General features: G+C 38.4%; 1 protein-coding gene across 1 annotated transcript; it reads right to left on the reverse strand.

Moving 5' to 3' along the window:
- Positions 1–1,231: 1,231 nt before the first annotated feature.
- On the reverse strand, positions 1,232–4,735 carry LOC120631214. Its single transcript, XM_039900694.1, has 4 exons — positions 4,438–4,735; positions 4,083–4,173; positions 3,084–3,292; positions 1,232–2,053 (listed from the first exon to the last, which is right to left on the reverse strand). Exons 1-4 carry the CDS (start codon positions 4,733–4,735, stop codon positions 1,509–1,511), a joined length of 1,143 nt encoding a protein of 380 aa, XP_039756628.1. The 3' UTR covers positions 1,232–1,508.
- Between the last annotated feature and the right edge of the window lie 20,232 nt (positions 4,736–24,967).

Below are 24,967 nucleotides of genomic sequence, written 5' to 3' on the forward strand. Positions count from 1 at the left end.
TTTCAGTCAATGGTCTTCTCGCGAAAAGCTTCGACCAATATCTTAATAAGCTTTCGCTTGGTTGTTGGATCAAGGGTCGGATACAGAAGGCAGTACTCCTTGAAACGGCGCGTATTGTGAGGAGGTTCCTCACTCTGGAGCCCTGACCACCCGTTGCTTGGGCATTCAAAAGCCCCGCAAGCGGAGGGTGGATTTTTTTTTATAAATTTTTAATAGTGTTTTTTAATTTTTTTAAGCATTGTTAAGAATAAAAAAAAATGAAAAAGAATAAATGATAGAAATATAATAATAATGTTTATTTCCAAAAAATCTTAAGTCTAAACAATAGTTTAAATATTTCGTTTAATTTACTTTTTATTAATGTTATATAATTAGTTAATGTTAGCTTTTTATGGTAACATAAAATAGCAGTACTACATCTTTCAAATAGTTTTGATGGCCTGAGTAAAATTTTATACATTGCCTATTTTATATTTTGCCAACACTGGATACACTTCCATCTTGTTTGCTGTTAGCTTCTGAAGCTAAACTAAGCTTGTATTTCAGCTTCAGTGCCTTCATCCCCTAGGGTTTTTGATTATTTTTATCTTAAATATTATACATGCTGTTTTAATTACTTAATATTAATAGGGAGATACTAAGGGGCTAATTAAATGAGCGAAACCATTTCTTACACATCCAAAAAGGACTTAAGGTGAACTTTTATTATTTATTTTGCATCTTTTATTATTAGTACCTACTTTTATGATATCAATTCAAGTTTAGATCCAAAAATAATCCGAGCTACGTTAAAACACATACTTACACTATCTGACATAATAATGCTCCCATATTTTTAAACTCCATGAAGCATTTCTCAAATTAAAATAAAACATATTTTTGATTATCTATAATCTGTATAGGGAAATAAAATGCAACACAATTATTTAAACTGAGGCTGTGGAGGAAACACCATCGAAAGTAAGTTACTATAATACTATTGATGTCTGATTCCTGCTTCAAGTAAACCTTATCTAGGTTTACAGAGATCAGGCGATGAGGTTACCTCCAAAGGTAAGGTTTTCAGTTAAAACAGTTACGATGTAGGACACGATATACTTAGAGACAAAACGTAGAGACATAAAAAACAATCCGAAACACTAAAAATGGACACCAATTTGTTTCATCGCCATTTTTAACCTGCGCACGGTCCACTTATCTTTTGTGGTGACAAGCAGGTGTACTGTGTAGGTACCTACTATAAATTGTTCTTAATAATTCAAAGTCTTTCCAGATGTTTGGTTGTGACTGCATCAACTCGGCACCAAAATTGACAACAGGCAGTAGGTAAATTCGCGTTTTTTATTACCTTTAAGGTCAAAATTTTAAGGTTAAGATAACATATCATTTAATTTTTACTTGAGGGACATATTCAATTAAAAAGTTCAAAAATTTTTGGAATAATTGCATAATACTTGGATTTGTAACCAGTATTGTACAGAAATTTACTGTTACGGTCCTGTACAATTTTACTGAGTATTGTCCACATTTTCTTCTGCATCTATGTTTGGAGGGTAATACCCGTAATGCACTTCGCTAATAACTGGAGTTTTTGACTTTCTTATATCCAGCAACAGTTTGACCACGCCCGCCTGGAACTCCAGCACCTCGTCATCACTGAGCTTACCCAGCATCGGCATAAGACCACGTATGAAGGATACATGAGGACTTTCTTCCATTCGAGCCCTGTCTGTATACTGCATGATGTTCTCTGAATCTTGTCGTTCTTCATTTTTCGCCTTCTTAGCTTGACATGAACAGTGGCCTTCGTTGTTATCTGGAATCTGGTGGTTGGTATCATCACTATCAATAAATGAAATTGGTTCCTCTTCTTTAATCAGTTTCCTTCTTCTTTTAAGTACAACAATTGGTTTATAGTTATACCAGTTTTTTTCTAGAAACCGTAAATGATCATGGTATATGTACGGCTTGAGTACCTTCCTCACTTTCGATTCCATTTGACTTTTCCTCCAAGCGTCTCGGAGGTTCATCCATTTCTTTACTACATTTCCGGCTGTAAAAAGAAAGAATGTTAGTTTACAAGTACTTAGATATTATTTATCAGTCGTAAGGGCCTTGATTCTATATGACCTAATTCTCTATATAATAGTAACTACGCACGTGAAATAGTAAGTACGCCGTTTTTTTCTTTAATTTTAACACTTTTGAAAAAAAACAACTATAAAAGGACTGCCTATAATAAAACTGAAACTGGAAGATTTCTGTGTGAATTTAATATATTTTGAAAATTTTGACCGGGGGCTGCTTTTTAATCGATACTGAGTCCAAGACATAACTCTTTACAAATAACAGCAAGTCGCAAGGCATATGAGACAACGATCGAATGCACGCGTACCATCCTACTAAAATTACAAATGCGAAAGTTTGTGAGAATGGATGTATGGATGGATTTATGTATGTTCTTATATACTAAAATAATGACAACTTACTAACTTAGTAAAAATCGTAGAATAATCGTAGGTACAAAGCTAGACACGATGATTATTATGTTAGCATCAGATCTATTCTAGCTTCTCGATTGACTCATACGCGGACGGAGTCGCGAGGGTCCGCTAGTTTACATACTGATTTTATTAAATCTTTTACCGGGCATAACAAAGGCCACATTTAATTTTAGTAACCAAGAGATTTCAGCCGTATAAATTTATTTGTAAATCAACCTAAAAAGACAAGGAGCTTCCGAGCTGCGCTATATGCTGTATATGCAGACTTAATGAACCGTCATAAATATTTATCTAACGCAATAATTTGGTATTTAGGTAGATGTAAAAGCAAGCTCCGGGAACCTTAGATCTATCTGATTTAATGAATACCAAACTGAGCCATAGCGAAGCGTGGTCGGGTACAGCTATCTCACCTATCGTTGTGTGATGATGCAGTAACTATATTCTCAGAGACAGTAAATAATGTACCTCTCATGACTGTGAATTAATATTTCTGTTTTCATTTACACGTTGTATTGCTTGCAATTCAACTTGGTTGTCTCGGGTCGGTAAGAGCGAGCGGAATAAGTAGCTACTCACCGTACAAGTTTTTTTCCTTGCCACTCATGCGTTCGAATTCGGGACACAGCGCTCGGCAGACCTCTAACCAAGCATCGGACCTTAGTCTGTGGTCCGTGTGGCAGTGTAGACTCTTGTCCCATATGGTCGGCCGTGACCTCACCAGGCTGATGAGCAGCTCCGTGTCGAAATCGTCGTTTCTGTCCCTCTTCGTTGTATCGCAGCTCATCCTGCCATAGAAAAAGATAAATGTGTGGAATATTGGAATGCCTATGATCGAGTATGCCCTCTCCTTTGAAAACAAAATTAATAAGAGGTTTTGTACAAATGAAGTTCGTTAACCCATAAATTATTGAGAATGATATGAGGCAACAAGATTCATGATTTGTTTCACGAACAGGCTTCAAATTGCAGGCAATTTGAAATTTTTTCGCTTACGAAAGCAAGATGGATTCTATGAGATTTTTAATTAAGTTTATTGACGAGTGAGTAGCAGTTAAAACTGCAGCCGGAAATCGGTGGTACGAACGGGCATGCGCTTTGCTTATTTTTTTAACCCCAGTCTACGCGTAAAACACCGGTAAATGAGAAGATGTAACGTTCCTAAATCAATTTAGTCTCAAGCTCCACCGCAATGATGTCTTTTTATCGGTTTTTTATAGGATTTATTCGTAATTGAAGAAATATCACATGATGTACCTTTTTTGTTTATTAAACCATATTTATTTATTTTATTTAAACGTACTCAGGAACGTCACTTTCTTTCAGTTTCTTTTCCTTCGTCGCCATTTTACTACAGAACAGTGAGAGCGCTGTGTGTTCAACACAACAGTGCATACAAATTTTATAGTTAAGCGCACTCTAACCAAGACCTCATTACCATCAGTGGATCGTCGGCAGCAAACGTGGAAAATGTTCGAGCTTGCGCGAAAACTGTTCTTAAAATGAATCCAATCTTTAGTGAATTACCAAGTAACTAGTTGTTACGGCCTATAAGTCAGTTATTGAACTTCGCCTCACCTTGATGCCGTCATCTTCTTGAAGTTTCGAGAATGTTTGTAGGCGGGAGGCCTATTGTAAGCTGTTACCCACAACGGTTGCTGCAGCGTTTCTGGAAACGAAGCGTTTGTATTTATTAGTGGAATGTGCTCCTGCGTCTGAACAGCTAGGAAATACGTTAGCTCTGATACAATTTCGAAAACGATAAACGTCAGAAATTGAAGGCTTAATCTGCACCGGCGAAAACGATACTGCACGTAGTGCAATGCGCATGCTGCTTGCACGAGTTACTGGTGCGAGAGTGCATGTTAATTGCACCAGCAACTCTACGAGTAAATTACTTACATACTCCTTGTAGTATACGCCGGAAACTTACGCGAGTCTACTTGTAGGTGGAGACACGTCAGATCACGTTCTACGAAATCACCTTCAATATACGGCCATACCGGCAACGGAAGTATGGAGACCTTTAGAGTGAATTGAGATCGGAGTGAAGACGCAGTGAGCACAACGGCGCGCGCTTTCTCGAAACAGTTTTCGGCAAGCTGGCTGGCAGCCTCGTTCGGCCGTGCGGGAACCGGACGCGGTACGCAGCGGACGGCCGCGCTCACGTGGCCCGCGGGAGAACTGGGCGCGCCTTGCGCATGCGGGCTCGGTGCGGCGGCGGTACGCATGCGGCGCGGCCGGCGCGGCGAACTAACGATTGCGTCACGCCGAGCACAGCGTCGCAGGGATGCGAACGATCACCTACCTATACTCTTTGGCATTTTTACTTACGTCCATCGCGTACGTTTTTAGGTGAACGAAGACACACTATCAACATCATTCTCCAACCCTCTGCTAAACACAGGCTACTGCGTCCTCTCTCATAGCAAAGAGTGATTAAAAGTATAGACCCACTATGCGTCTCCCATGCAGGTTTCAGGGCTTTAACGATTATAATTATACGTTAGTGATACTGACTTCTAAGTTCTACAGATAGAGAGTATGCACAGGGTATGCATCCTCACCCTATTGCTGTCCAACTTTTGGGTACAGGCCCATCCTTAGCATAGAGCCACCACCAAGGTGCTCCATAAACCCAGTCTAATTTTTTATCGAACGAAAACCAATAACACGCAGATAGAGTCGCAGATTCGTCGTCATTAAGAATTATTAGTAAATCGAGAGAATAATCAATTTTATAAATTTAAAATGCATATATTTGATTTGAACCTGTGACTCTCTGGCAATCGCGGCCTGAGCGCTCTCTCCAATTAAGCGGCTCTCATACCGTCGATGCCGAAATTCGATCGGCGATGTCGGGAGCCGTAGCTTAGTTGGAGAAAATTTTTAAATGCATTTTAAGTTTATAAAATTGATGATTCCTCCAAGTGTAGGTAAAAACACTAATAAAAATTTAAAAAATAGAGAGAAACTTGGTAAATACGATGTCCGGCGCAAAATCTTTCCGAGCCATATGTTATAGCGTTGTACTAACACAAAATAATACTGCGGTCACACTTATTTCGTACCGCGAAAAAAATTTATTCTTACTCAATAAATAATCACTTCCTCAAAACGTACTTACCTGAAGAAAACTAACTACCTTTGGGTCAACAAGGAAAGCCCTGCGTTTGCCGACCAGATATAGGGATGGAGGGCTCGGGGAACCCTTCGTGAGGTAATCCGGGATGAGCGCGATCCGCCCTAAGCCACCGATATTGCGGCGGCTTGTACTGGCAGCCGGTATGAGGTAACCTGTACCGCACTGAGCCGCGGATGCCGCGCGCAGGCCACGTAAATATTAGCTTTCGACTAAAAGTAAACATTGAAGGCATTTATAAGTCGTTGAGGGCGATATACCCTGCTACGAGAGCACATACCTATCGCTTGCTCGCTAACCCGATTCGGATGCATACGATCTCGGTTTTGTGTACTGTTTGGTGTACGATAATATGCCATTGGTTGATTTATCCGCGGTAGTTATTACTTTTTCCAGAATAGAAGCTACAACAAAATGATGTTGATACAATCATTCATTTAATGAACTCCGGTCGTAATCTCTAACATCATCTATTTATCTATCTCATGCCTATAATACGTCTCTCGGCGATTGTTTTAGCATCCCCCCTTCAACTATTCGATCAAAAGTCAAATAGGTTTGTCTCCTCGCGCGGGTCCTAGGTAAATGGTGCCAGCAACTTCCAGCGCGACCAGTTTTCAACAAGAAAAGAACTTTGATGAACCGCATACAATAACAAAGAATGACACATTAATTTATAGTTGTACGCGCGAAATCACTAAAAAACCATCTCTGCCAGACAAAAAGACTTAAGTACTATGATACTATGATAAATTGATAGTTTACTAATTACATTTTCATTTCTGGTACGCCTATAAATATACGTCAAAATTCAAAAAAATTCAAAATTCATTAATTTCAAGTAGGCAAGTAGGTAGTGACTCTACCACCGGTTCGGAAGGCAGATTCTACCGAGAAAAAGCCTTCTTGAAGGCTTTTTCTCGGTAGTTACTCTTTTCCAATATCAACAATTTACATTTTTCATTTCAAAATTATTTTTCTATCTTGTGAGAAATGAAAGCGGAGCCGGATGCTTCCAAGCAACCTTGTCATTAAGAAATTCATCAATTGTATAATAACCTCGCTGTAATAAATGTATTGTAACAAATTCTTTAAACTTATGCATTGGTAAGTCCAAAATCACCTTAGGAATCATATTATGAAAGAGTATACCCAATCCCACAAATGACTTCTGCACCTTTCGCTAATTTATGACCATTTCTTGTAAGGCGACTGTTTATATCCACTTTTTGTTTATAAAGACTAATATGTTGTCTTACAAATACTATATTGTTATAAATATATTGTGAGGCTACCGTAAGGATACCTATTTCTTTAAATTTTCCGCGATTTAAGCTTATATATTGACCGTACAGCTCTTTTCTGCAATATGAATATAGTTTCAATATCAGCAGCTTTGCCCCATAATAGCATCCTTATCCATCATAGATGCCGTAAGACATCACACTATGAAAGTACGCAAAGTAAACAAGTCTTGCTGTTTCTACGTCAGTAATCTGTCTAATTTTCCTGACGGCGTAGGCAGCCGAGCTTAGTCTACCTGCTAGTGTATCTATATGGGTACCCCAATGAAGCTTACAATCCAAGGTCATGCCCAGAAAAACTGTGTGTGTGTGAATCATCCACTTTTAGTGATTCTCCATTTACTATTTTATTTTTATTAACTTTCTTTACATTTGGTAAAATAAATTCCACGCACTTAGTTTTTTTTGCATTTAAAAGTAAATTATTGACAGTAAATCAGTGCGACACATGTGACATAATAGCACTGCTTACATAGTTATCTCGAGTTATCTCTACCTATATCTTTATATAGTTTTTAAAATTAATAATTATTGTTTTAACAACTTAAAACGTATACGTGCCAAAAGCCTTGGGGTTTTTGGTACATATAGACTTATTTAACAACATCAGCAATAAGTTTGTCTTTAAAAATACATCTATACCTATATATATTAAGCATACATACAATAAAGTAAAAATATCTAGTAGTGCATATACTAGTGTTTAGGTAGAACTTTATTTGAAAAATAACGTTATTGATATACCTTTGACCAAACTTTTTGATTTCAATATATATGAGACCATAAAATATAGCTACTGCTTTTAAAGCATATTGGTTTGAGAGCGCAGCCATGTTGCTACCAAACAAAATACTCCTAGTTATTTTAGCATTCGAATCGAATTCGTACAGTTATTTAAATAAACCGTTTTTCCCTCTGACATCTCCAATTTATTTCAGCTCAACTGAAGTATATTACACGCGGGATAGATTTACTTTTCAGGATTCAGGACAAAGAGTTTTAAGACTAGAAAATTCCAGGAGTTACCAACTAATATTGGCAGTATATAAAGCTTAAATGGTACTTATAACAAACAACTCTGCCCTGGCGAAGCACACCGTATCCTCAGTAAGAGGCTTAACAGCATCTTAAGTTTCTACCGGAACACTAAATACAGTCGTCGAACTAATGAATCTTGTTCAAAATTCTCATATTTGAACTTTACACAAACTGCAAAAAATGGTTGAATGAATACTTAAGTGCTCATGATTTTGGGGGTTATCATAAATAAATAGTCATAGTCGCCGTTAAATCCTTTTTGTCCTTATGTAAGGATCTGGAAGGGTAATTATCAAAAGTGTAAACTAAATTCCAAGAACAATAAAGACTACGGTTTGGTTAACTAAAAATTGCTTATAAAAAAATGAAGCACAAGTGAAATAGCTGTCTGTTACTTCACCATATATCAAATAGCCTAGCTCTTATTACATTCTTCGTAAGAGTCACTTTCGCGCATCAGTCACTGCGCTGTCGCCGCTCCTTTCCATGCGTATAATTTGACCGGTTACACTAGTGATGACGGATGGCTCTCCTTGAACTTGCTATGACGTACGGCCGGGAAATATATATTGGCAAGTGTTTGGGTTTGCATGAATTATTCTACAATTTGCCAGTAGTTAAGTATCATTAACCAAAATAGTTTAAAATTTGAATATATTATAATACTCGCAGGAACTCTTATTTTCCGCGAGATAAATAGTATACTTTGTTTAAAAAATTAATAGGACGGAGTGGGGAAAATATTGTGAAACGGCTATCAATACTTCCGCGAGGCCAAGTTCAATTCCCAGCATGCACCTCTAACTTTCCTGAGCTATGTGCGTTTTAGGCAGTGAAATTAACACTTGCTTCAACGGTGAAGGAACGAATCGCGAGGAAACTTGCAAGCCTGAGAGTTCTGTTTAATCCTGGAACTGTTATGGCCATCACGCTGGGCCAGTGGGGATTGGTACACTTTACAGATCTTTGAGAATATTATAGGGAACACACAGACATGCAAGTTTCCTCACGATGTTTTCCTTTACCGTTATAGCGTGTGATGTATTATTTGCATGCACATAACCCCAAAAACACAACGTCCCTACAGCGCCGGCTTCAAAAGTTTTCCCAAAAAGACATGATTTGTATTTATCAAAGACATTTGTATTTATCAAAGCAAGTCTTTGAAAACAAAAAGTTGAAGCGCCTATTTTGATAAACAAGGAAAATATTTCGCCGAGCCTCACGCAACATTAAATACGAACGTGGAGCCACATTTACAGGGTTCCGTATCCTCATAATAGATCTTTTAAAAACAAACATTTGACTGTCATCTAGTCCGCCTGGTCATCGGACATCGCGTCATTACTTTTACTCCGTACTACTTAGGTTTCGCGGGTCTGAGAAGCTCCTTTTGGTTGAAGCCAGAAAAACTTGCAACCTTATACATATACCTGCACCTTACAACCCATAACAGACAAAGACGTGCCGCCAAGCAATATAGCATTCAGGTGCAATGCCACGTAAAAACGTATAGATTAGCCCCCTAACTTTCGCTTTCTTTTCATATCGATTGCAGTCAAGGGCTAACTTGTTGTGATATAACAATTTTAAAAGTTACTTATATATTTGTGTTTTGACGTGACAACGTCTTATAAATTGGTTTGCCAGGTGACACTTCAAGAAACTGCGTTACGCTCCGCTCACGTTATGCGCTCACAATGAGAGCGAGTGAGAGGCACGCGTCCCTTCCACTCGGGCATGGTTAGCCCGCCTAAGAGCGAGAGAGACAGACATAAAAAGTGAAAGGCACGCGTCCCTTTGTAGTAAACGCTGTTTCATTGTACGCAAATGTATTGCAAGTTATTGTATGTATATTTGTATATAAATACGTATGTATGTGTAAAGGTAAAAATAAAATTTTGTTAATATGAAATTCAGTGCGAGATTCTTTGTATAAATTAATGTTTTAAATATAATTCTTTGTATAAATAAATGTTTTAAATTGTTACTATTATTTCATCCTTCTTCCTACTATACGAATGAATATTCACGATAAAATTATTTTACCACTCAAAGTCGTTGTCACGTAAAACTTTCGCCCGTATACCTACTTTACAGGCAACCAATTTTTTATTTTTATAGATTATGTATTCATTTTAATTTTTAACTAACAGAAAGACCTCACTGATCACATAATATATTATTTATTATGCCAGATGTCTAGATTATAGGTTATCTACAATCTTGACATCTGACAAGGTGATCTTCGGGAAGAACAGAAGAAATAACGTCGAGAATCATTAACTTGAAATCTCCCTTGGAATTACCAAACCAGACCTACTCGCACTTGACCGTCTTTTTTAAATGAATTATAAAACACGAAAGAAAGAACAAGGCACTTTAACAAAATATAAACTGAGAGCGATGCTGCGGGCGAAATTTCCTGGGTGGGCAAAGCGAGTACTACCCGGAGAGTTTCAACTGGCGAGAATTCCTCGTGTGGCTTTATAACTAGGCTAGATTTAAGGTTGTGGCAGCTTCACATAATATTATGTAATCAACGAGGCATAAAAATATTCAAAGTCTGCAAAGGTAAACGATAACTTGGTATGTTTTCCTCATTATGGAGTACAGTCCTTTGTTGATATCGCATTTTTATACATACTTTACTATAGTTAAAATATGGAATAACTCTACCTAGTTAGGTTAAAGTTATATCATTGGCTGATGCTCAATAAAATGCTCTTAATCAATTCCGTATTCATTCAGCAATAATACTTTTAGTGAAGACTTAAAAAATATGCAGCTTACAGTTTGATGGGTTTCATTCTAAATATTTGTATAATTTTTGACCTCTAGTGTTATTATATTTCATGTTCCTGATTAATCGTAAAAAGCAAGGATCGATGGATGTAACTTGAGCAGAACGAAATATTATTCAAACAAAAAAAGTTTCCGCACTAACAGAAAATCGTTTTGGCTATAAGTTAGTCTGATAGTGGTCTGACACAGTAAAAGTTAGGAAGGTAGGTAAGGAAGTGGTATAATATGATGATTGCGAAGTGTTGGTCAGTGGGCCTTTAACCGGGCAGAGTCATCTTTGCCCACGCCACGGGCTTGGCCCGGAACACTGATATATAAAGAAACATTTTCCGGGTCACGCTCCCAGGCAACGCGTTCTTGTAAAATGTTTACCTTCGTCAAGCACATCACGAGAGCAGTCCTTCAAGGAAACCGTAACAGAAGCCTTTCAGTTTTCAATCAAGATTTGTATCCTTTGTAGTCTATTTTTCCTTTTAGTTACATAAAACGTAAACAAATCGCAGATATTTTTTTCCCTCAGAAACTCGCAAAGAACTTATGATTCTCGGCAAAATACATAAATTTATGATGTGCCTGCCGCCGATAATACTGAAGCAATTTGATTTCGGGATTTTATCACGAAACTGATTTCCTTGTTCGGTGTTCTGGTGGTTGTTGCAGGTTTTGTCGCAGGTTACTTTGGAGAGAAGGGGACTTTAGTTACATCATTTACTAGAGTCCGTTGAGAACATCATCTGCAACCTACGAAAATCTTTTACAAATCTTCATAGTATTTTATAATAAGTATCTTCAGGCAAGTGTTTTTTTTTGCTCTTAAAACTTTCTCTAATCTCTTAAGATTTACACACATGCAATAATAACGTTTTGGTGTCAAACAGAAAACCGTAGGTATATACTATGCGTGTACGTAGGTTTTCTTTCATTTGTGCACGCAGTCAAAAGGGTATTCATATTAAAAGCAAGATACAGTCCAAAGAATACCGTTAAAATAGACTATAACACATTGTTTTCGGAGATAAAGTAATATTTCAAAGCCCCATCCAGAGGGACATCGAAAGTTTATGATATCCTCCCAACAAGTAAAGTGCAATCACTCAACAAAGCACTACGAACGTAGTTTGGAAACACGCATTAACAACTTCTAATTGCCGACTTCTAAGAATTACCGTCATCAAACCTGCCGGTGGATAGTGATGTGACAGAAATACATTATTCGACCCAAGTCGAATGTATTTGACTGTGAGGTAAAAAGAGTTTACGGTAGCTACCAAATACCGCTCCGAAACCGGAGCATCCTCAGGAGATGTTGACTTTACAATGAATAATTGTTAAGATCTTAATAAATAAATAAATAAAGATAGACCGAAGGTAATATTAGATCTACCTATACCTAAGTTTAAACAATATATTAAAACGCATTTAACCAAGCGTGGTTACTACACGATTGATGAATTCCTTAACGACAAGGCTGCTTGGAAGCAGGCTACTCCACTCTCATCTCTCACAAAACCGAAAAATTCTTAAGATTGTTAAACTATAAAATGATGTTGGAAAAGAGCAATCTGCTGAGTTTCTTTCCGGCTCTTCTCAGTGGAATCTGCCTTCCGAACCGGTGGCAGAGTCACTACAAACAGACTGACTTGACGTTTCAAAAGTGCTTATGAACTAGAACTACTTGAAATAACTGTTTTTTTTTTATTTAGTTACTACATATAGCGGTACTAGCCGGATAAGTAGCCAAAGTCGTAACCTAGTGATTACGACTTTGGCTACTTATCCGAGGGGCCTAGTTCGAATCCCAGCACGCATAAGAATCTTTTTTGCTTTTTGTTTTGTTTGAATATATTTATATTTTATATTTTTTGTAGGTATTTGATAGCTCAATTCTACTTCCGTCCTAGGGGGATTAAATAAGTATGCAAGCGGCTGGGTGATGCGACGCAGTGGTCGCAACGCAGTGGTATATTATGTTAAGTAGCAGAGGAAAGGTTGTTTATTTGAACGCGGAGGTCGCGGGAAACTCAGTTTATTATAGTGTGACGACACGGTTATAAACAAACATATTTTCTTGCAACAATATATTAAGCACATAAACGTTAGCAACATCCGACGGGACGAGATGTGAGACTCGAAGCGATCCAGATAAAGCGATCTACATCGGCGTATTGACGAGGGTCAAAACGCAGATCCGGGTCGCGGGTAGTTGGCTGCAAAGAGCTATGACAGTGATTTTATAGTAAATTTATGTAGTACGTTGTAACAAATAAATGTCCAAAGCATGTACCTTTAACAAACGAAGGAAGGTTTTTTTTACGGCTAGCAATTTTTCCAAGAATTCTTTTTTAGAACGTTACACAAGATTTGCAAGTGTAACCTCCAAATTTTACTATCAGGCAGGTCGTCACGATCATGTCTAGGCTCAGAACTAATTTAGTTTTTTGTTTTTTTTAAATTGTTTTAGGCATATTGTCGCCTAAAACGAAAAGCCTTTTGAAAATAGACTTGAAGCTAACCAGAAATAGGCCCTAGCGGTCAACGAGTCTCTGACTCCCTACCCGAGCTAGGTTTCCTACTTATTTGCGGCGTTCTACTGTAGTACTTACAACGAATGTAACTTATCAACTAATGCTGAGCCCTGGGTAATACGATCGACTCGACTAGAGCAACCGCGAATCGCGCCTCTAGCAGTAGCCTTAGTACAATATTTGTTCACTCGCAATCGAGGAGTCGTTTTCGAGTATCGAAATACTAATTGTATTAAAAGTTATATTTTCCTATAATTATTTAGCTCGAGCTTTTGTCAGAACGTTTGGGTAACCACAATCAGAAGCACAGGACTTATAATACCATAAGTAGTGGCATTAGACCCATTGTGCTGTGGCGGTGTACAGTCTTGTTGTCAAGTCTTGTATTAAGGCTACAGTAGTCACAGAGCTCCTAGCTCGCGGGGACACGCGCTCGGCCGCGCTGCGGGGCTGGCGCGGCGCCAGGCGGGCTGTCATCGGCTGCGCGTTGGCACTCTGTCCGCTGCTGCTGTGGCCAAAAGACACACCGACATGTTACAAAGAGCTTACAGTGCTAGTACTTGTTTTAGATTTTAACCTTTATTTTCTTTTAAAGTGAAATATATATCATGAAAGGGAAATATAAGGTATCTTGCCGTGTGGTGATGGTCCGCGGGTGTCGTACGAGGACACTAAGGGAATATAACGGAAAACGGACAGCGGCGTGCTTTTTGCTACTACATCTACTGCGATCACCAACCTGTCTGCCCAGCGTGCTGATTATGCGCAAACCCTGTCGCTGAAAGAGGCCATTGGTTCAGTGGTGGACTGTTAAAAGGCTGTTAATGTCCGAAGGAGATGGAAAGAATGAAAGGTTAGATACAAGCGCCGACCTTGACAAGTCTCAATCATCGTTAGAGAGAGGTGTAACGCGACCAACTTGACCGACCACACTCTAAAACGGCACAGCGGGATTAGGCAACATAAATAGTTTTGCCTGTTTTCAAACATAAATAACCACATTGTATTAAGAACACATGCCTTACAAAAGGCATGAAAATTTCTAACATTTTCTTCTTTCTTCTTTATAGGTAGGACCCCGTTAGGTGTGAGGAGTGGCTTTGCAGCGTCCAGATGTAAGTAACGGGTTTTCTCATAATATAATCTCTCAAGGGATGTGCCGTGCGACCATTAATATCTCGGGGTCCATAACATGTTTGCACAGGCTGGGTAATTCTCGTGTAGGGAGAAGCCCACGCTAAATTTGACGGGAGCGAAGCGGAGCTGCCTTATAATTAGATGCGTAATGATAAATCAAGCGCAGCTCGTAGGTACGAGCAACGTGATTTGTTTGTGAATATATAATATACATTATATTGTATTGTATATATTTTATTTAATAATAATACATACATACCAATACACAAACATACGTTGACGGACGGCGGTACTGGACGCGTCTGAATTCGAGCTTGTGCTACACTACCAAGTCCGGAATTTATTTAGCATATTTATTTTTTGATGTACCCTATTGAAAATAAAAGAGCGACACGCGCATAGTACCGACGCGTACCTAAGAAAGTAGCAGGAGTCACTTGATTTTAATTTTGCATGTGATGTGGCTGTATCTGATTCCTTTCAGTAAAATGGACTGGCAGTGGTTTACTCAAAAACTATTGCGTTACTAGTAGCAGATATGTCTTAGAGACAGTAAATAATACACCTCTAAAGCATGTGAAGTAATATTTTGGTTTTGGTTTACACGTTCTATGAGCTCAACTGTGTCAAGGGCGTATGCGCAGTGACCAGCGTAGTGGACTACGGCCTGCACCCCATAGTGGTTGAGTGCATGCCCCGCAGTGGGCCGGTATTCTGTAAGGGGTTGATTAGGATTATAACATGCGCTCGTGGCTAACGATTTTATTGTTCATCACATGCAATCCTAATTTCTAGAAATGTTATGATCTATTTTAAGGCTAAAACAACAGCGATAAACTTGGTATCCTTAGTGCACGTGTAGTGTGTAGTGAAATTTTCGTTGCAAACACAAATCTGCCGTAGATATTATTCTATACCCTTTACCAAAAAAGGAAATATGACCTGCCCTCGCTGGGCTGAGGGCAAAATTAGCAATTCAATGGTGCGCCCTCGCAGGTACCCAGGAATTTGAACCACGGGATAGTTATGTAAATCGTATTTGAACATTGGATGGCTGTAGTGGAGTCCGGCAAAGCGCGGGCCGTAATCGAACTCCGCTGCTCGGGTGAGAGTAATCAAATGTAGTAATTTTAGAGCATTCCACTCAAATGCTCGGTAGCCATAATGGGTAACATTGTCTTGTAACAAATTCTAAAAGAACCGGTTCCGCATTTCGAAGCTTGCTATAAAAAATGCTCATCGTAAAATGCTATATAATAAAACACCTTCTACCTCATTTTGGTACTCATCCGAGGGAGATAAATCAGATCTTTTCCATCCTCACGTTTTTAGAACTTCGAGGCATTGAGTGATGTAGTTGATATGCTATATGCACGTTTGTCGACCTCCCTGGCACAGCGATGAGTCCCAAGTTTGATTCCCGGCAGACGCAATTTGGGATTTTATACTTTCTGAATTTTATCTTTGGTGTTCTTGTCACCTCACATCGCTCCAGTTTTAAAACAGAGCTACCAACTTGAACTAGTAGCCTTACCAATAACCGTGACCTGTGGCTTTCTTATTAATACGAACAACTCAGGTAATTTAGAGTGAGCACGACAAACCTACCATCTCTGGAAATCTCTTATTGGTAAATTGATATCAGCGATCAACTAGTAGCAACTGACCCGGAGCCAACCGTCTGCAGCGAGTGAGTCAGTCAGCTTTGGGGCACTGACAGCGTCGCCATTTCCTCGTTGGCGATCAATTAGTTACTGTCTACTCTCTATATGTTTATCTTCTCGGTCGTTTTGCTTTCATTTAGCGCACTTTGATGGCTGATAAATTGTAGCTTTCAATTAGTTACAATGTAAGCTTAGGCTCAGTGCGCACAACGCCCATTTGGCAGCCCCGTTCTTCAACAGAGCTTATCCATTTAACGTGTTTAGTTCTGCCCTGTTTCCCATATTTCCATCAAAACAGACGACCGATTATGATTCAATAAAATATAACATCAATTTGGTACCTAAACCTATTCAGATGATTTTAGTTAATTTGATTCTATTAGAATGTTATAAAAACACTGATTACTTACTAAATCGATCGACGAATCCATTTCATTTGATAGTATTTTTTATCGCAGAAATTGCACGGTTCCTTTGGGATAGTCCTAATTAATATTAATTTCACTGTACTTAAGTAAAGTTAGTGTCATCGACAAAACAGAGCGTGCCGCTGTGTCTAGGCGACATAGATATACATATCATGATGATGTACGAATATTATCATACTGGATTGTGAGTTAATAATAATATCTTTTGAACGCTTTGGATTGCAAAAGTCATTTTTACATGGAAATGTAAATGTGCAATGTTTCTTACTAATAATCAAATAATTAAATTTTAAATATATACAACTCAAATAAGACAGTGAGTTGCCAAGTGGCCCGCCCCGTGTGCGCAGGCCTTTAAACACCATAGCTTAATCTTCGTTACTTAATATTTACGACATTTCATAACTTAACCTAGGTATTTTGTGAAGCTATAAAACTACACAATTACAATATCAAAGTGCGTCGAGGGTAGTTCGTAAAACGGTGAATTAGAGCGGAGCAATACCCCCCCTGCGCGGGGGGGCGAGGGAATGGGCCCATTTATGAATATTACATTAAACGTCAAAGACGCGACGTGTAAGAGATAGAACGGGGAAGACAAACATTGTGATTAGCTGTCGGAGCTCCCCGGCGACATGGAGTGCTGATATTGCTTTGAACACGTAAATCATAATATTATTTGATATTTCTGCCTCGTTGGCCAAGTGGTTGGCATGTTCAATGACGGATCATGAAGTCCCGGGTTCATGCGTTGGAAAATAAAAGTAATTTGTGTCCGTACACGTAAGGCCGTAAATCCATACTAATGTTATGCGAAAGCGTGTTGGTATGATTGTTTGTTTGTCCATACTTTACGTCCTAACTAATAAGAATCGACTTGATTTTTAGCATAGAGTTAGTTGAAAGGACGGCGTTTTAATCCCAGTAAAGCAATCGGTTCCCACGGGATTTGTACAAACCGCAATAACGAGAAAGGACGAAGAAGCCGGGCAACAGCTTTTAAAGAGTAACTGTCTTACACTAAATAAGTATTGTAATGTTCAATGAGTGGAGTTTGAATCTGTCACCTTTCGGGATTCAGCTGGCGCGCAATCAGCCTTAATTCGTAAGGCAATGATCAAATTTCTAAAATTGTATTCCGCATCGCTCAATGTAGCTGTGCGCGGCTGGTAATGCTAAGTGGCCTGAATGGGGCGTCCCGGGAACAATGCACGCGACTACCCGCGCCCTGTGCACTGTGCGTGTGCCGAGCGCAGTGGGCGGGCACAATGCGCCTTTGTGCAACTTGCGATACAAAGTGCACTGCATTTCTCTCGCTGCAGATAGCCGCGATCGATTTACATTGTAGCACGATCCCAGGTTTTGGGAATTAAATATAATTTGCATTCACGGTGAAGGCAAACATCGTGGGGAAATCTGCATGCCTGAGAGTTCTCTGCAATGTTCACAAAGACATGTGAAGTCCACCGATCTGTTCTTGGCCAGCTACTGCCTTAACCCTTCTCTTTCTGAGAGGAGACCCTGTAGCAGGCCGCTAACGGTTTAACGATGGTTATGACCAAATATTATTTTCTTCCACATACATACTTTGTCAGCGGCAACGGTCTAGTGATTTACTCTTTCGCTTTTCGGGGGACCGAGTTTGATCCCTGCAACGCAGCTCTATTTTTCGGAGCTATGTCGTGTATTGTTAATGTTTATTATTTGTAATTGTTTTGTGTCGTGGTGGTTTGAGGTCTAATTGTAATACGTTTTATGTACGGTATGGTTTTGTATAAGTTTTACACTTAAAAATTATTCATAGCTCCTGAGGATGCTCCGGTTTCGGAGCGGAAGGTGCATTTGGCAATGTATCCTACATTGCCAAAGATCTGTTTTGTGTGGAGTATAAATATTGAAGAAATTATAAATTATACCATCTATTAATCCGCCTGTTTTCGCGCAGTCGCAAATGAAGCTTGACTTTTACAAATAGAACGCTAACCGCTAACCTGTTGGAGATAGAAAGTTTTTGTCAATATGTTCGAGGGCGCGCGTGCTCACAAGCGGCACAAACATGGCCGCCAGGAGCCGTCGTCCCTGGAAACAAGGTAATTGGATTGCTGCGCAGCGGGAGCGGCGTCGCGGCGGCGGGCCACGGAGGCCCGCAGCAACTAAATCTCCATTTACGATTATATAGAATGACGACTTTTGTCTACTTTTTCACTCCATAAGGAACAACTACTCATGAGTGAGCAGAGCTGAGTGAAGAACTCCTCTATCTAGAGATGTCTCATGTGTCCCTCACATGGATTATAGATCAACCGCGTCGCTTCAGTCGGCGGGTTTTGACTCACGCAAAGCAACCTTCATTAGGTACACAATTTTTTTTTTTTTTTAATCTTTAATGAAGAAGAATTAAAAGATGAGCAAAATAAGAAACGTTCATATACGAAAATTATTGACATCCTACATTAAAGTGTGAAGGTTGAAATGGCGGTGCGCCGGCATATAGCTAGATACAGCGACAAGGACAGAGGAAGCAACGAGATGGGAAGGTCCTAGCGGAGAAGGGCGAAAAGGCCACATATGAAACGATGTAGCGAACTAGCCGAAGATCCCATGCAAGAAATTCATAAAAGTATAAATTATATGTATATTACACATAAATGTAATACTTAAGTAATGGGAAATAAAAAGGCTTTATTATTATTATTATTGTAATTCTAACGACTCATGATGCGAAGCATCAGAGAGTGCTTTACGATCGAAAAATTTTTTTCGCCTCATTTCGGCGGCTATTTTTATTATTATCGCCTTGTTAGTTCACGGAATCAAGATATTTTGCATACTATTGTCGAGATAATTTAATGGAGATTAATTCCATACTTTGAAAAAATTGAAAAAAAACACCAAAATAGGTCAAAAAAATTTCCTGTCCGTCATGTGTGAAACCCGAAAACACTCTAACTTGTGAAAAAATCCATTATTTGAGTTCAATTTTTTTTTTTAAATTCTAATCGACGATTGTAGGTCACTGAATTCGAATGATTAATTAATTCAGTGTAGTTTAATTGCAATTAATAAAAAACGAAAACTGCAAGACTGTATATCTATGTATACAGTATATATCCATGTAAAATTAACATGGATGGTGATATATCTATATCTATAGATATTATGTACATTTTATTCCACCAGGGGCGCCTGTGCATTACTTTCCTAGTACAGCTGTTTTAAATTTTTTTTTTTTTTTTCAATATTTGATGATTAAATGAGCATTATGAGTCGTGCACTTTTGGATTTTCCAAATTTTTATAACTAGGTGACCCGCGCAACTTCTGCACCAAATCGTTTTAATATCTTAAAAAAAACCTAGAAACTAATAGTAGCGCTCCCTACCAGGTCCAGTTTTATTTCCCAACTATATTAATCGCGGCTCATCGTCGCCGTACGTGTTATTCTATACCATTCGCAACTTCTAAGCGATATATAATCAAACTTAATATTTATATTATTTTATTTCTTTCGCATTTACAATATTAGTAGGATGGTACGCATGCATTCGATTGTTGTCCCATATGCCTTGCGACTTTCTGTTTTCTGTGAAGAGTTATGTCCTTTATCTCCGACAATATTTATCAGATCTCCATTAAAATTGGACAATACATGCTTGATAGTATAGACTTTCAAATAAGAAAAGAATTATTAAAATCGATTCAAATTTAACGGAGCTATGAAGTAAAATTGAAAAAAAAATTATCCCGTTTCCCGGAGGAAACCAATTGTTTATCAGGATAAAAGTATCCTATATGTTGACCCGGAATACCAGCTACCACTATGCCAAATTTTATATAAATCCGTTCAGTGAATTTTAACGTGATGCCCGGACAGACCAAAAATTTAATAAAAATCTGTTTTGGACTCAGTATCGATTAGAAAGCATCCCCCGGTTAAAATTTTCAAAATATATTAAATGTACAGAAATCTTCCAGTTACAGTTTTATTATAAGTATATAATAATATAATCTTTATTAAACAAAACATAAGTAATAATAAACAAAAGTCGATATAAACCATCGACTTATCTAGTGACGGACATAAATTAGGACAAAGGACATATCTGCATATCGTCTGAGAAAAGATGGGGATGGGTAATATGCTTTTATAACATGTTACCGAAGGTAATATTATTATCTTTACCTAAGTTTAAACGCTATATTGTAACACATTTAACCAATCGTGGTTACTACACGATTGATGAATTCCTTAACAATAAGGTTGCTTGGAAGCAGGCCACTCCACTCTTATCTCTTCTTGCCGGCTCTTCTTAGTGGAATCTGCCTTCCGAACCGGTGGTGGAGTCATTACAAACAGACTGACTTGGCGTTTCAAAAGTGCTTATAAACTAGGCCTACTTGAAATAAATGAATTTTGAATTTTGAATTGTGAGTATACGGATACCTGTATACGGAGAAACCGCAATACTTTTTTGCGTATCAGATATTGTATATCGTGGTTGAAATCGTGGGGAACCTCTAGTAACTCATAAAAGTGTTGTAATGTAAGTACTTAATGTATTAAATGCAGGCGGTGCGGTGCCGGGGAGCCGCCGCTAATGCTGCAACATGAATAATGCACGAGCCGCGATATAGAGTTGAGTTGTCGAGCGTTTGAGCGCGGCTGGTGGGAGCTGCTGCTCTGAAGCATAATATCGAGGGTTAGTGCTGTGTGGACTGCGATACTCCCTCCCTCTACACAAACTAATTTTGACCATCAAATGCAGAGAAGTCAGTTATCTGGGGCATAAATTACCGGTTGATATATTGGAGATGTCATTAAAAAACTTCAAAGGTTGTATCAAGCGAAAGCTTCTAAAAAGTCATATTATAGTTTAAGGGATTACGTAAAAGATAAAAAAGCTTGGGTGTGAATTATTGCTCTAACCAGTTTGCTTCATAAATATTTTCTAATGACAATGTGAGATGAATGAATGAATGAATGAATACACTTTTATTGTACACCACATAAACATAACAAATTAACAGTAAAAATGATGAGATGGTGTTAACAAAAATAACACGCGGCTAAGTGCCAGATCGAGTAGAGATCACCAGAACGGTCCTTCAGACCATCGTGATGGGCAAAATAAAGGGAAAGAGAAGCGTCGGTGGATGAAGAAAGTTGTAGCTTAGAAACATCGGTGAATGGACTGGGTCAGCCATCGTAGCATCATTTTTCCATTTGGCAAAATCCGAAAAATTATCACGAGATGACGGCCAACCTCCAATAGTGAAAGGAAACCTACTTCAGCTTATTTTTTTATCTTTACTTATTTTTAAATTTCACTACAAATTAGCCCTTCACTATAATCTCACCTGCCGGTAGGTGATGATACAGTCTTAGTGGTAATGGGCCACCCTGTAAGGGATCACATCATCATGATCACATACGGCTTCTACGCGACTTCGTACCGAAACGCTAAATCGCTCAAGGGTACTTTTTGGTTGGTTACCTGAGAAAATTCAGAAATTATAAATTCCTAAATTGTCCATGCCGGGTATCGAAGCTGGGACCTCTTACTTATAAGAACACAGCGGTCACCACTGCGCCAGGAAGGTTGTCAAAAACTTATATGAGAAGCGGTGATAGCTAGATAAGATAGATAGGTGCTAATATTTTGGACGCCCTCTCGCAGGAAACGATAGCGAGCCCGGTAAAACCACCTGTAATCCAATAACAATGATTCTCTAATGTTTCTTGTGACTCCAACAACAATAATTATTTAGTTACCAAAATTGGCATCTCACTCGATGACTGAGAGAGCAGGGTACAAATACCAGCTACATATGTCAGGGTGAGTTTTCGTCTCGCCGTCCGAGTGTTATAACATAAAACAACATGATTACTAATTTTCATCACAAATAATAAATGTAGAACTAATTTTACAAAATATTGCCAGTAGCAGCCCACTTTGAACGACAGAATTCCAGAACTTTCCCAGATTTCCCAGCCATCTGGCAACCCTACTCATAATGTGTCGTTTACAGTGTAACGAAGACCTCACGAACAATTTAACAATTATAATTCTTTTTTGCATTTGCATTGGAGCTAGTTTTGCTTGTATGGAGCGTGATTCTGTGGACTGGTGATAAAGGCAGTATTGGAAAGGCACGAGGTGGAGGTTGGGATTAGCGCGGAGGTCGATGAACCCGCGATACGCGAGTGGCTTCATGACGGACGCTACAAGAGCATGTATAATTATTACAGCTTTGTGCATAATAAGGATAATATGATTATGTTATATTCACTTGAGATTATGTTATGTTTTCTATGTGCATATTTTCTTGAGTAAGTTATTTGCTTTATGATAAGAGACTATAGTAACACGTATTCTATTAAACTTAATTAAAGAAGATTTAGACTTCTACAATAAAGGGCATTGCGCACGGATAGGAACTTTGTAAAAGGGCTTGTTTAACACTCTCGGATATTTATTGAGATATCTTTGGAATGATTATAAAAGTTTTGCAGTGTTATGTCACTTTTCTACTGTCAGCAACTTACAGGTGTCAGAACGAAAAAAAACGCTAAGCCACTTTATTATAAAACCCTAAGGATACAAAATCCTAAAAAAGTATCACTGAATTGAAAATCCCCTTCTTAGAAGTTGGTTAAAAATACATTCATAAAAAATTTTGGATATACTGATTAATTTGTCGATTTATCATCAATTTACTTTTAATTTTGCAATGCGAATTCCCTTGTTATTTATGTTATCGAGATGTAGAGACCATGAGACGTAGAGGTCAGGTTTAACAATAATTAGTCATCAGGTAAGTAAGTAGGTTAAAGGTACGTTAAGTTGTAGTTTTATCATAATCCTCGTCAATTATTTACTTACCTATATGCTGGAATGCTTATAAACTTTACCTACGCTCAGAGGAATATATGTTTGGGTTACTAACTACAGTGTTACAGTACACTGTAGTTAGTGATTTCAATTTCAATTTCAATTTCTTTATTTGCAGATTGAGTTACATAGTTGGTGGGTACAATAATATAATAGTGTTACAATCGCCATCGATTGGCATGCAAATTTGATTTCTTAAAAACTATGTCTTTACAATGTTCTTTTAATTAAATTCTAACAAATCTATTAATAAAATATATGTCAAAGTTCTATAAAATGTCACATAAATATTCTTTACTTTGACTGGTAAACATTCATATCAACCAACAGAAATGTTGCCCAATTGGCTTAGCATTTTAAAGAACAGAGATACCAGGTGCCACCACAAGGTGGTTTGCCGATGTCCATTGCCGGCTGTCATTTTCTCGTAGCCTGCTGAACTGGAAATCAAATGCAAAGTCCACATTTTCTTTCTGACGTGATAACATTCGTATAACTAATCAAAGAGGGATCTAGACGTGACCTGTAGGGTAAGCATGCGCGCCACGAAATAATCGTAGTGCGCATGCTAGCCCTACTGGTCTAAGAAGTCGAACAATCATAGCAGGGCATTCTATTTTAGTCACCTCCATCGCACATTGTCACTGATAAGTATTTATGAACAACTCTTCTCTTCTCTTTTCATCTTTTTTATCGCTTTAAATATCACTTGCTTTAACGGTGAACGAAAAAACCGTAACGAAGCATGCATTCCTGAAAGTTCGCCGTAATGTTCGTGGAGTCTATCAATTCGCACTGGACCGGCGTGATTGATTACAGCCTTAACCCCTTCCCATTGTGGGGGGGAGCCATGCCCTGTAAGTGTAGAGGCTGGTAATTGGTTGTAGTGATGATAATGATGATGATACGCTTTAAAAGGATGATCCTTTGTCCTAGGCCCGGTCCTTTGTCGCTCGGTGATCTATAACGGTCACTCTTCTATTAATCACGGTATTACTTTTTGAAAATAAGTCTCTTTGCACAATAGTAAACTCAGCTGCAGTATAGGGCAAATAATTCTTACAATATCAGGGTTTAGTTTACCTGCTATCCCGGGAATTATATGAGCTTAACGGACAGACAACGGTGTGTAAGTATTTTGTTGTAATACAAGAATGTGTACTCGAGTTGAAAATTGGATCATTGTGTCAACAAGGAAGCGAGCTCGAGCGACATAATTTACTTTATTGGGTAAGGTTTCACTTGTTTCGCCCAATAACCTCGCCGTCATATTGAAACTAGCGGTTAGAGCTTGGTCGATACAGTTAATTAGCCTTCCGAGTTCGGGCGTTTACATACTCTATGTATGTCAGTATGTTAATGCTCGAAGGTCACAGCCTACTGAATTACTTTTTGGAAGTTGAAATCCAGCCATTCACTGTGAAACTCTCTTCCTTGGGAATACGTCATTCCGAGTCTATTTACCTGTTTAAACATCGTACATACTTATCTATGTAATTGAGTATTATGTATGTTTATAATAGCATAA

This window comes from Pararge aegeria, chromosome 17 (genome assembly GCF_905163445.1).
Source record: "Pararge aegeria chromosome 17, ilParAegt1.1, whole genome shotgun sequence".
NCBI classification, from domain to species: Eukaryota; Metazoa; Arthropoda; class Insecta; order Lepidoptera; family Nymphalidae; genus Pararge; species Pararge aegeria.

What these genes read in the sequence shown, in the direction of transcription:
- LOC120631214 (XM_039900694.1), bottom strand. Translation starts at nt 4,735, where the DNA reads ATGCGTACCGCCGCCGCACCGAGCCCGCATGCGCAAGGCGCGCCCAGT. An exon ending in CCACCTACAAGTAGACTCGC is followed by an intron (nt 4,174 to 4,437) that starts GTAAGTTTCCGG and finishes CTTCGTTTCCAG; the next exon opens with AAACGCTGCAGCAACCGTTG. An exon ending in CAAGGAAAAAAACTTGTACG is followed by an intron (nt 2,054 to 3,083) that starts GTGAGTAGCTAC and finishes TTCTTTTTACAG; the next exon opens with CCGGAAATGTAGTAAAGAAA.